The sequence below is a fragment of the Astyanax mexicanus genome, chromosome 11, assembly GCF_023375975.1.
Source record: "Astyanax mexicanus isolate ESR-SI-001 chromosome 11, AstMex3_surface, whole genome shotgun sequence".
NCBI classification, from domain to species: domain Eukaryota; kingdom Metazoa; phylum Chordata; class Actinopteri; order Characiformes; family Acestrorhamphidae; genus Astyanax; species Astyanax mexicanus.
Window position 1 is genome coordinate 9385030 of NC_064418.1, and position 12068 is coordinate 9397097.

At 38.8% G+C, this 12068-nt stretch overlaps 1 protein-coding gene across 3 annotated transcripts in view; it reads right to left on the reverse strand.

Moving 5' to 3' along the window:
• Positions 1-12068, reverse strand: part of myo16 (myosin XVI) — a 264223-nt gene that overhangs the window by 73612 nt on the left and 178543 nt on the right. For all 3 annotated transcript variants that reach the window (XM_049485244.1, XM_049485243.1, XM_049485245.1), the window contains exons 22-25: positions 10631-10783; positions 7021-7221; positions 6789-6864; positions 3525-3700 (exon numbers count right to left, since the gene is read on the reverse strand). In XM_049485244.1, the coding sequence (XP_049341201.1) occupies positions 3525-3700; positions 6789-6864; positions 7021-7221; positions 10631-10783 (606 nt within the window). The remainder of the gene's footprint in view (positions 1-3524; positions 3701-6788; positions 6865-7020; positions 7222-10630; positions 10784-12068) is intronic.

A 12068-nucleotide genomic window follows, 5' to 3' on the forward strand; every position in this document is an offset into this window, starting at 1 on the left:
ATCAAAGACGTGAAGCTCCTAAGGATGTCCTACTTACTACATTCCTTAGCATCAACATTTTATCCAACTAAGAACAAAATTATCTTTAATCTAGCAGATACTATGGGTCAGTTTCCCAGACAGGGATTAAGGCTAGTTTTGGATACAGTGTACAAGTAGGCTTAATCTGTGTCTGGGAAACTGATCCTCTTTGTCCAAATGTTTGTGGACACCCCTTCAAATGAATGCATTCATTGCTGAGACACATAACAAAAAAACATACACACACAGCTTGTCTAGCCCATGTAAAATAATACTTTAATATTCTATAATATAATAATATGGCTCTATAGAGCAGATAAACGTAAACCTATTGGCAGGCAAGGGCTAGGGGTGTATAAATCCTCCATCCAGCCCCATTTAATACTTTTGGGATGAGTTGAAAATTTGAGAATTTAAGAAGAAATAAAGTGGGTTGTCTATCATTCAACATCCTAACCTCACTAAAAATCTACAAAAAAAAATCACTATATATCACTATATATATATAAATATCATGGCTCAGAGTGGTCCAGCGGTCTAATGCAGTCGATTATGAACCACTATGATCGGGAGATCGCTGGTTTGAATCCTGGTTATGCAGCTTGCCATCAGCTGCCGGGGCCTTGAGAGAGCACAATTGGCTTTGATTTGGCACTCTTTACCCATATCACGCCAAAGGGGGATGTCGATCAGCACAAGGCTGCGTCTGTGAGCTGATGTATCAGAACCGAGTCACTGCGCTTTCCTGCTTAGTGCGATGTGATGCTACTCGGAGAGTTCGAAAATAGGTGGTGGCTGATTTTAAATGTGTCAAAGGAGGCATGTGCTAGTCTTCACCCTCCTGGTGTTGGGGCATCACTAGTCATAGGGAGTGCCTATAAGTCCTAATGAGTGGGTTTGGTTAATTTGCCTTGTAAATTGGGGAGAAAATAGGATATAAATTAGAAATGAATAAAAAAAAAAGAAGATTTTCATTTGCTTAGATCAAATGAAAGTGTATGCCCTGTGGTTATTCCTCTAGACCGCCTTAATCCAAACCAAACCAAACCAGACCGCTCTGTTCCACCGAGCTGTTCCCCTCATGCAGAAAGATGTCATAATAGTGCTTCACATTAGCATCCCCATGGTGCTGCCTGAGTGTTACTAGTGCTTATATAACTGTGAGACGGTGGGCTTGTTTTTCATGCAGTGGTGGGTAAGAAGTGGAGTCAGTGGCTGGTGCTCTGAAGGGCTTACATAAGACTGAACATGCTAGACGGCTCAGCTCTGCAGTCTATGCACTACATAACATACAGCATCCACAGCCAGTACATACTGGCCCATACCTGACCCATAACTGGGGGGTAGGTAAGTTTAGGTTTGTCTAAGGACAACGTACCACCCTCAATTGAACAAAAAAAATAATAAATCAGGAACATATACAAGCAAACTACAGGGGTTGGACAATGAAACTGAAACACCTGGTTTAGGACCACAATTATGTATTGTCCTGACAGACAGTTCTGGTGGAAACAGGAGAGTTGAGGTGCACATTGAATTCTGCCGTGATTTGGGCAGCCGTGGTTTTATGTTTTTGGATACAATCCGGGTTAGCACCCGAACATCCCTTTCAGACAGCTTCCTCTTACATCCACAGTTAATCCTGTTGGATGTGGTTGGTCCTTCTTGGTGGTATGCTGACATTACCCTGGATACCGTGTCTCTTGATACATCACAAAGACTAGCTGTCTTGGTCACAGATGCGCCAGCAAGATGTGCACCAACAATTTGTCCTCTTTTGAACTCTGGTATGTCACCCATAATGTTGTGTGCATTGCAATATTTTGAGCAAAACTGTGCTCTTACCCTGCTAATTGAACCTTCACACTCTTACAGCTCTTACTGGTGCAATAATGTGCAATTAATGAAGATTGGCCAACAGGCTGCTCCAATTTAGGCGAGAAACCTCCCACACTAAAATGACAGGTGTTTCAGTTTCATTGTCCAACCCCTGTATATATGTATGGATGTTGTGTGGTCATTTTTACAGTTGTAGAATAAGTGCAGCAAGTAGGCTTATGTAAGCAACACTCTTGTGGCCTTTACAAAATAGTGACACACACACAAACACACACACACACACACTCACACGCACATACTGTCACGAACACAGGCATATAAATTCTCTTGTAAACACCCGTGACCGTCAGAGAGGCCAGAGACCTTGCTCACAAACAAGTCAGCATTAGCTGTTAAGCAGACGGACCGAAACAAACAGTGCCTGCTTTTCCAGAGCTGCAGCAAGCCCCAGTATTTTTAGCTTATCGAACCTGCGATGGGAAATGACCTAAATTACACCCTGTTAGCCCAAATACACTCTTATTGCTTTCTTATTGATCAGCTTACCTACTGCAGAATCCCTCCCATTTATAGATATACTTCTATTCTCTCATCTCATCTCTGTGTCCTTATTTGGCTTGCTTTGTTGTTTTTGGGTTTTTTTTTGCAGTTGCCTGTTGTTAAAGATCATTATGATATGGCATCACTTAATGTAACTCATTAACTCATCAACACTAATTAATTTAACTAAGTCAATTACTCTTTTCACTCAGTCACTATCTTTACATACAGTTAAGTTTCTGAATCAGTTTCTCTGATTTTTATATTTATATGTTTATGTTTGAGAAAAAAATGACCATTGTTGTTTTATTTAATAAACTATGAACAACATTTCTCCCAAATTTCAAATAGCATCCCTCGCTATCTTTAAGAAACATCTGAGCTCTTAAAAAAGCACTTACTCTCTTAACACCTCTAACAAACTAACTTCATTTTGTTCTTCCCCTCCTTTCCTCCTCTACCCCATTATTTCCCTTTGACCTCCGTTAGGCCCTAAAATGTCTAAAAATGTCTAAATCAATATTTAGTGGAATAACCCTGGTTTTTAAACACAGTTTTCATGCATCTTGGCATCATGTTCTCCTCCACCAGTCTTACACACTGCTTTTGAATAACTTTATGCCACTCCTGGTGCAAAAATTCAAGCAGTTCAGCTTGGTTTGATCTATCTATCTATCTATCTATCTATCTATCTATCTATCTATCTATCTATCTATCTATCTATCTATCTATCTATCTATCTATCTATCCATCCATCCATCCATCCATCCATCCATCCATCCATCCATCCATCCATCCATCCATCCATCCATCCATCGGGAAGACGACTCCCACCTAAGTTTTCACAGGTGGGACTAATATTCACGTGACACCAGACCGGTTATCACTTGTGCTATTTATTCAATATAAATTTAGAAATTAATTTAATTGAATTTTACTAAATTTTATCTGCTGTAAACAATTAGGCAACTATTATGAAATATGCACATAATATTCACATGTTACGCAATAATAAAGAGTGATGAATTATAGTGTGGGTGCAGCACAAACCTTTCTTTGTTGTTTTGAAAAGTTCGTATGAGTCACATCATTTATAAAAACCAAACCTTCTCTAAAACGAATACCTTGCTGAGCTCCAGGTACTTCTTGCTGTCTCTGGCCGGGCTGGGTGAGCTCATCCTCTGCAGGAGCAGAGCACCTTTGGGCCCACGCTGCTGCAGCCGCTGGAGGGGAGGAACCAGTGAGCCGGTCTGAGTCAGCTTACACTGGAACATTTGATGGATGAGCACGTTCTCACTGGCTGCTCGGAGAGAGAGTGAAGAGTGGGAGAAGAGAGAGGGATGGAGAAAAAAAAAGAGAAAATAAACACAGGGGCTACGTATCTTCAGAGCTTAATTATGGCAGGCGCCAGAGCTAATTGACTCCACTTATTATTGAACACATATAAACACACACAGACACACACACTCACCCATTCACACATTCATATACACACTCACATAAAAGAACAGCTGCCCATTCAAATCTGCTGTCTGAAATCCACTTCATACTCCTAAACAAAATGTCCCTTAAGCTGTCTGGAGTAGTTGGAGGTAATCTAAAGAGTTGGGGGTCTTGTCTATTGAAAAATGTGTGAAATAAAAAAAAGTCTTATTTTAGACAGTTCACCATCCATCCATCCATCCATCCATCCATCCATCCATCTATCTATCTAAAACCATAATTCATCAAGAAGGCCCTGAGGTTCTAGTATCGGCTATACCCTGGACACATGTAAAGATAGGCTTCAATAGAGCACCTGCAGGTTCCTTGTGGCATCACAGTGAACTAGGCAAATGTAGCCTCTGAAAGCCATTTTTCTTTCCCCTTATTTTCCCCTATTTACACGGCCAGGAGGGTAAAGACTAGCACATGCTTTCACCTGAGTAGCATCACAGCGCTACTTTTTCGGAGGAAAGCGCAACGACTCAGTTCGGATACATCAGCTCACAGATGCCTTGTTCTGATCGACATTTGGAATCACTCTTTGGAATGATGAGGGGAAAGAGCGCCATCTACCCACCCAGAGAGGGCAAGGCCAACTGTGCTCCCTCGGAGCTCCGGTAGCTGATGGCAATCTACATAAACAGGATTCGAACCAGCGATCTCCTGACCACAGTGGAGCACTCTGAGCCCCCTGAAAGCCTTTTTTAAGGAACAGTTCACTTACATATTTACAAAAAAACACCAACTGTGTGCCAAGTTTTATGACAATCTGAGGTTTATTATAATTTTCATTTTTTCATCAGAAAGTTATAGATAGACAAAGCTAGTATGTATATCAGAAAGTGAGAGAGCAGCATAGTTTTCCTCCCAAGAGTTTTTAAGATGTTAAGACTCTTCTTACCACACAAAGTAAATCTCATTGAGCAAGCCAACCACATCTTCCTGAACTGCTGCTAACACAACGTCGCTGGACACTGTAGAAGAAGAGCACTAACTGCCAGATCTTTTCCGCTGCCCGGGCTGGAGAGCTCAGCACTGAGTGATGAGGGAGGGCTTTCCTACTGACCCAGAGAGAGTGAAGCCAATAATCAATTACGCTCTCCGGGACCCTGCCCAGGAAACGGCTGCAGCCCTTCTAAACGGAGAGTTTTAAAACTGTGGAAATGGAATCTTAAACTGAACAGTTCAGAATTGAAAAAAAAGCAAAATAAACCAAAGAAATTCTGAAAAAAAGGCTGATATTCTAGAAACTGTCACATACACAAAGCTAAAAAAAATTATCAAACACATGAACAACAGTCTTTTGCACAAAATAAATGTGTTAACATGAAACATTCATTAAGCCAAAAACAGTTTGAATAAAATTATCTGCTGGCAGCAAAATCTATAAAACACAATTTAATGCATTTTATTTTTATAGCTTGTAACTTGTTAAGTAAGTAGATAGAAATGTTGTTGACACTGAAAAAGAGATTGAGAGAGAGTGAGAAGATGAGACAAAGAGAGAAAGTGGAGAAAGGTGAGGAGACAGAGAAAGAGGAAACAGATCAAAAAGAAGGAAATTGGGAGAAAGGAGAGGCATAGAGAGAAAGGGAAGGCAAACGGAGAGAAGTGTAGACAAAGGAAAAGAGACAAATTGAGAAAATTAGGAGAAGTAAAAACAAAGAGAAAAGATAGAGAAGAAGGCAGAGAGAGAGAAAGGTAGACAGAGAGAGAGAGAAATAAAATTGAGAGAAGGGGAGAGAGGAAAAACAGAGAATCAGAGACAATGACAGAAAAAGGCAGAGAGAAAATAGAAAGAAAATGGAGGCAAACAGATAGAAGAGGAGACAAAGGAAAGGAGAAATGGAAACAGAGAAAATAGAGAGAAGTGAAGACAGAAAAAACAGAAAACAGAAAGATGACAGATAAAAGGGCAGAGAGAGAGAAGTCAGAGAAAATGGAGAGAAGAGGAGAGAAAGGAAAAAGAAAGAAAGGTAGACAAAGAGAGATGAGACGAAGAAAGAATAGAGAGAAGTGGAGACAGAAAGAAAATGCAAGAGGAGGAGGGAGAGATAAAACAGAGAACGGGAGACAAAGAGAGAAATTACAGAAAAAGGCTTAGAGAGAGAAAAGAGAAAGTGGATAGAGAGGAGCAGACATAGCAAAAAGAGAACGATTAGAAAGGAAAAGAAGCGAAAGAGAACAGAAAGAAAGAGGAGGCAAATAGATAGAAGAGGAGAAAAAGGAAAAGAGAAAATGGAGAGAAGTGAAGACAGAAAAATAACAGCTAAAAAGGCAGAGAGGAAAAGAGAAAAGTGAGAGAAAATTGAGAGAGACAGAAATAAAGCAAAAAGAGAGAACTGGAGACAGAGACAGAAAATGGTGAGAACAAGAGACAGAGAAAGAAGTTACAGATAAAAAGACAGAGAGCGAGAAAGAAAAGAGAGAAATGGAGAGAGGGGTCAACAGAAAGAAAACAGAGTAAGAAAGAGTAAGAGAAATGATAGAGAACAAGGCAGAGAGAAAGAGAAAAAAGAGACAGAAGGGGAGGTAGAGGGGAGAAAAGAGAAAAGCTGTGTATGTGAGAGCGAGAACGAGAGAGAGAGAGAGAGAGAAATAAAAAAGAAAATATACAGATAATGAAAGAGAAAAAGAAACGTGGGTTTTTATTTGTAGAATATCACTAATTTAAAGAAAGTAAGGCATGTGTTTTCCCCCACCATAATCCGTCACCTGTGTATGCTTAAAATAATCATTCTGCATTATAATTATGCATCAGTGAGAGAGAGAGAGAGAGAGAGAGAGAGAGAGAGAGAGAGAGCTTGTTTGTCACGGTGTCACACTGATGTTCTGAGTGTATTTAGAGGAGCAGGAGGTGGTCAGTGTTGCTGGTGGTCAGTGGGAAACACCACAGCACTTACATTTGAGGACAAACAGGATGTTTTGGGGCAGAGCGTCTCTGTTCCTCTCCAGCGATCCTGTCAGATCATAGCTCATCTGCAGAACACAGAACAGTCGTGACATCAGCACCACCACAAACACACATCTAACCATCTAACCAGCTATCTCCCAGAACCAGAACACACACACACACACACACACACACAGATCTGTAGAGCCAGAACTTCAGGCTACAGAATCTCTGCTGCTCACCTTTCCGGCGTAGTGTGTGACGGTGAAGGAGGGTCCCTGGTCTTTGGGCGGGGGGTTGCCGTTGCCGTCCTTGGAGGTTAGTGAGATTGCGTCAGAAGCGCTGGAGTCCAACTGAGCCTGGAGTCTCTTATACAGGTTGTGTTCAGATGGCCTCAGAGACTGACTCTCATCATCCAGCACACACAGCATGCCCTGAGGCTTCTGCAACACACATACACGCACACACACATAAACACACTAGAGTTTGTCTTTTTCCCCTACAGTCAAATATAAATACTAAAGCAATCCTGCAGAAAAACTGTATAAAATGTATACATTTATGACACTGTACATAAAGACTTCATAACATGTTCATAAATGTTGCAAAGCACCTTCATCAAAACTTTTATTTTAAAACAAATCTATCTATCTATCTATCTATCTATCTATCTATCTATCTATCTATCTATCTATCTATCTATCTATCTATCTATCTATCTATCTATCTATCTATCTATCTATCTATCTATCTATCTATCTATCTATCTATCTATCTATCTATCCATCCATCCATCCATCCATCCATCCATCCATCCATCCATCTAACACAGACCTGTTATAATACATTAGAATGACCATTATAAGCTATTATGCTAACACTTTTTTTGAATGTCATTTTTATTAGACTCTACAACCACATTCATAACATATTATAATGCATTCATACATTAATTACAAACATGGCTATACATATTTATAAAAATGCATAATGACTTGTGATTAAAATACATTATAAGCTGTGCTTATAATACTGTACGTATGTTAAAGTAGTATATACCACTATATATAAGTAGTATGTATACCTTATAATCAAGTCACACATTCAAAGTCTGTTACTTTACTTGGAGGGCACAAAGACCTGTTATAATACATTATAAGTGACTATAACTAACATTACATTATATTCAAGACAAGTATAATTCATGAGCGATTCAAAATAAGTACAGTATTATTGAGGGTGTTTTTTAATAAGTTTTTATAAGCTTTTTTAGTCATAATGCATAATTCTGCAAGCTGGGACTTCGTTTCTTGATATTGACATATAACATGTTATAAACACAGCTATTAACGCATTAGGATCACAATTCATAATACACAAATTCTTAATAAACATGGCCATAATGTGTTACATATTGTTATAAGTGTTTATAGTCATGTTTAGAATGCTTTATAAATGCATTATAGTTATGAGCTATGAGTATGTTTATAGAGTCTTATTGAGATGATATTCATAGAAAGTGTTACTGGTATTATAATAGTCAAGAAATTCAAGCTGGGACTGAGTTTCTTGTTCTTAATGTATAATCATAATTTGTGATGCTTTATAATAATACATACAATACATACTGCATAATAAACTAACAATAATAATGTGTGTATAATGTGCACTTTTCTAAATATTTCTCAAGCATGTTTAATGCATTATAAATGGATTATAATGCATTCTGATTGCATGTGCTCATGGAGTTTTACAGACATGACATTCGTAGAACATGTTCAGTTCTTTTTTTCAGTTCATCTTCAGTCTAATAATAACTATAAATATTGCCTTTATATCACAAATAACACACGTACTTGCTGAATAAATGTTTTATGAAGCTAAACTAGGGTATTATGAACGCTTATGTCATCTTCCTGGATTTAAAGTGTTTCCGATCACTCCCCTTTCTTCTATTCAGCCCCCGAAAAGGAAAGTGGGCTCTATAAACTCTCGCCATATGGAAGTATTCTTAGTAACACAAAACGCCTCTTTGTCTTGCGCAAACACACCGAATCTTAGGCAAGATATTGAACAGATTTAGGATGGCCAGCAGCCACGCAGCAATAATCAGCACATTGTTTAATATAATAAAAATAGAGGAAGAACTAGTGAAAGTAAACATTTTATGTAACAGAGTCATAGAACGTTCTATAATTGCATGAGTATGTGAGTGTGTGTGTGTGTCTGGGCAGCAGAAGTAGGAGTGAGCTGTGAGCAACAGAGCTGAGAGGGTGTGTGTGTGTGTGTGTGTGTGTGTGTGTGTGTGTGTGTAAAATGCTGTATCACTCTTAACCTCACAAAGGGCTGACTCATTTCTGTGAGTCATAAAACAGTCATATCTTGCAAAAGGCTAACAGCGTCATCACCCTGAAGATTAGCTGAACTGCAGAGAGTGGGTATATGTGCCCATATATATGTGTGTGTGTGTATAAGTGTGTAAGTGTGTGTCTGACGTGAGTCACGGTTCCATTATAAAGCAGGCAGTAGCCAAAACACAGTCATTCTGTACGTTATTCAGTCTTTTTATTAGAAAAGCTGGAATTCAGGAGCTGGAATTCATTCTGTAATGTACCCCGACTCGAAGTTCAGTCATGTGACTCCTTTGCTGCTTTCCCTCCGCTTGCTTCCTGTTGCCGCCTGCATCAGATTCAAAACCCTGAGTCATTTGCGGTTTTCAAACCATTGTGCCCTCCCCGGGCTCCGGTAGCTGATGGCAAGCTGCATGACTGGGATTCGAACCAGCGATCTCCCAGTCATAGTGGAATACTGATTAATTGGGTCACAACCCACAATCAAACTCTTGTAACCAACTAGCAACACCACAACAGCCAACTAGTAACAATTTGGCAGTGCCATAGCAACCACCTGGGATACCCTAGCTAAGCAACCACTTACCGACACCACAGCAACTACGTTGTAAGCACTCAGCAATGACTTAGTAACCGCCTGGAATATCATAGCAAGCTCCTAGCAACCACATAAAAACACCATAGTACTCCGCAATACCATGGTATCTCTAAACATGATCAAAGCTTGGTGTATCCTAGTCTCTACAAACTAGCCATGGATATTTAAAAAAAATGTAAACAGCAAAGCACTTTTGTAAGTCCCTCTAAGTAAGGGAATCTCTAAATACCCTAAATATAAAAGTAAATGTAAATGTAAATTTGTTAGCTCTGTTGTCTTCTAATAATCCCTGTACTTGGGTAAGTGATGCACTCTCAAGATGGTTATCCAGTTAGTGGTGTTAAAAGTCTTTACTTTGCTTCCTCCATGAGACATGTTTGTTTTACACATTCTATGAACCTTTGTGTTTGAGTCAGATACGCTAAAAATCACCAGACACTGGAGCTGGAGTTTCCTGTGACTGAGGAGCCTCGAACGGAGCTTTTGTAGTCCTTAACTTACCAATAAGATTTAATTGGCTTTTAGCATTGACCAAGTTAAAGTTAAATATCATGTCGGCTGATTTCTATGGATGGCTATTGAATTAGACGGATTGCAATAAGCTAATTTCTCTAAAAACAGCGAGAGAGAGAGCATGTTTCTCTCTCGTTCTCTGGTTATTCTCTCTCTCTCTCTCTCTCTCTCTCTTTCTCTCTCTCTCTCTCTCTCTCTGTCTCTTTGTACCTGGTAGAAGAAGTCCAGTACTGACGGCTGGTTGCACTTTAGAGATGGTTATCCAGTTAGTGGTGTTAAAAGTGTGGTATTAATATGCTTCCTCCATGAGACATGTTTGTTTTACACATTCTATAAATATATTAGAGTTTGAGTCAGATCTCTTTATATTCTCTCTCTTTTTTTTTGTACCTGGTAGAAGAAGTCCAGTACTGCAGGCTGGTTGGCGGGGGATCGTAGCGTCTCCATTGCGATGCCTTCCTGCAGACACTCCTGCTGTTCTTGCTGGAACAGCACCTCTGCGGTGTACTGCTGAATCCGCTCATTTAACATGTTTACGCACAACTGCAGAGAGAAACAAACAAACGCGCAAACATTAACACATTAAACACTGCACACACACACACACATGCACACTGCACGCACACACACACATGCACACTGATCCACACACACATTGTGGATTAATTGCGTACATAAAATCAACACACAGTGCTCTATATTGTCAAGTGCTGCTTAACAAAATCGTATTAAAAACAGGAGGACGGCGGCAGGGCTGCAGATTTATCAGAAAGTGCACTCTCCAGTATCATGAAAAGCTGACACAGGTTAATTACTGCTACCTACAGCATGTCAGCCGAGCTTTTAACCAACACGCTGTTAATTAATGAGCTCTCTATGTTAACCCTGCTCATAAACACACAATCAAACCTGCTCACACACGGAGTCGGCAAATTATACACAGGCTTTTATCTCATCGCAATGTAATGAGAATTATTCACTAATTAAAATGAAGGCTCGTTATCATATGCAGTATATAGGAGAGGGGTGAGAGGTGTGAGAAGCAGTAAATATCTCCTATTCCCCAAATACCTGATGTCATTAATCTCTGTCACACACGCACTCCCCATCTGTGCTCTCTGGTGATCTATGCCCTGATGGGTCAGGACCTCGAAGTAAAATCACGATCAGGGATGCACCGAATATTCAGGGACATAAATTATTTGACCAGAAATAAAAAATTAGTGTTAGAAAATAAGTGAAAAACCTGAACACTATGTACTGTATAGCAAACAATGACCTTTTGATGACACAATCCATTCGCGACCAGCTGGGATATTTATTTTATGCAATTTTATTTTATGCAAAATAAAAAAAATAAAAAATAAATAAATAATGAAAACCTGTGAGAAAAAATAAATAAATAAATACAAAAAAAATAAATAAATAAATATATATATATATATATATATATATATATATATATATATATATATATATATATATATATATATATATATACATATATATATAAATATATATATGTATATATATATAATAATATTTAATATTCAGCCAAATGTTTCATTTTTGGCAATAGGCCCAACAATCTGGAGATGGAATAAAGGTGACATCTGTGAGACAAGTTACATCACAACCATCCAGCCGCAAAAAAAGATTATAATGTTGTGCAATGTGCAACCATAATTAACTAAAAAAAAAAAGAAAAAGAAGAAAAAAAAGTGTTTGTAAGCTTATCGGAAATCAGCATGTGTCGTTAGTGAAAGTGAATTGTTCTGTGTTTAATACATTTTTTTAATGTAGTTTTGTTTTTGCTATTTCTTTAAAA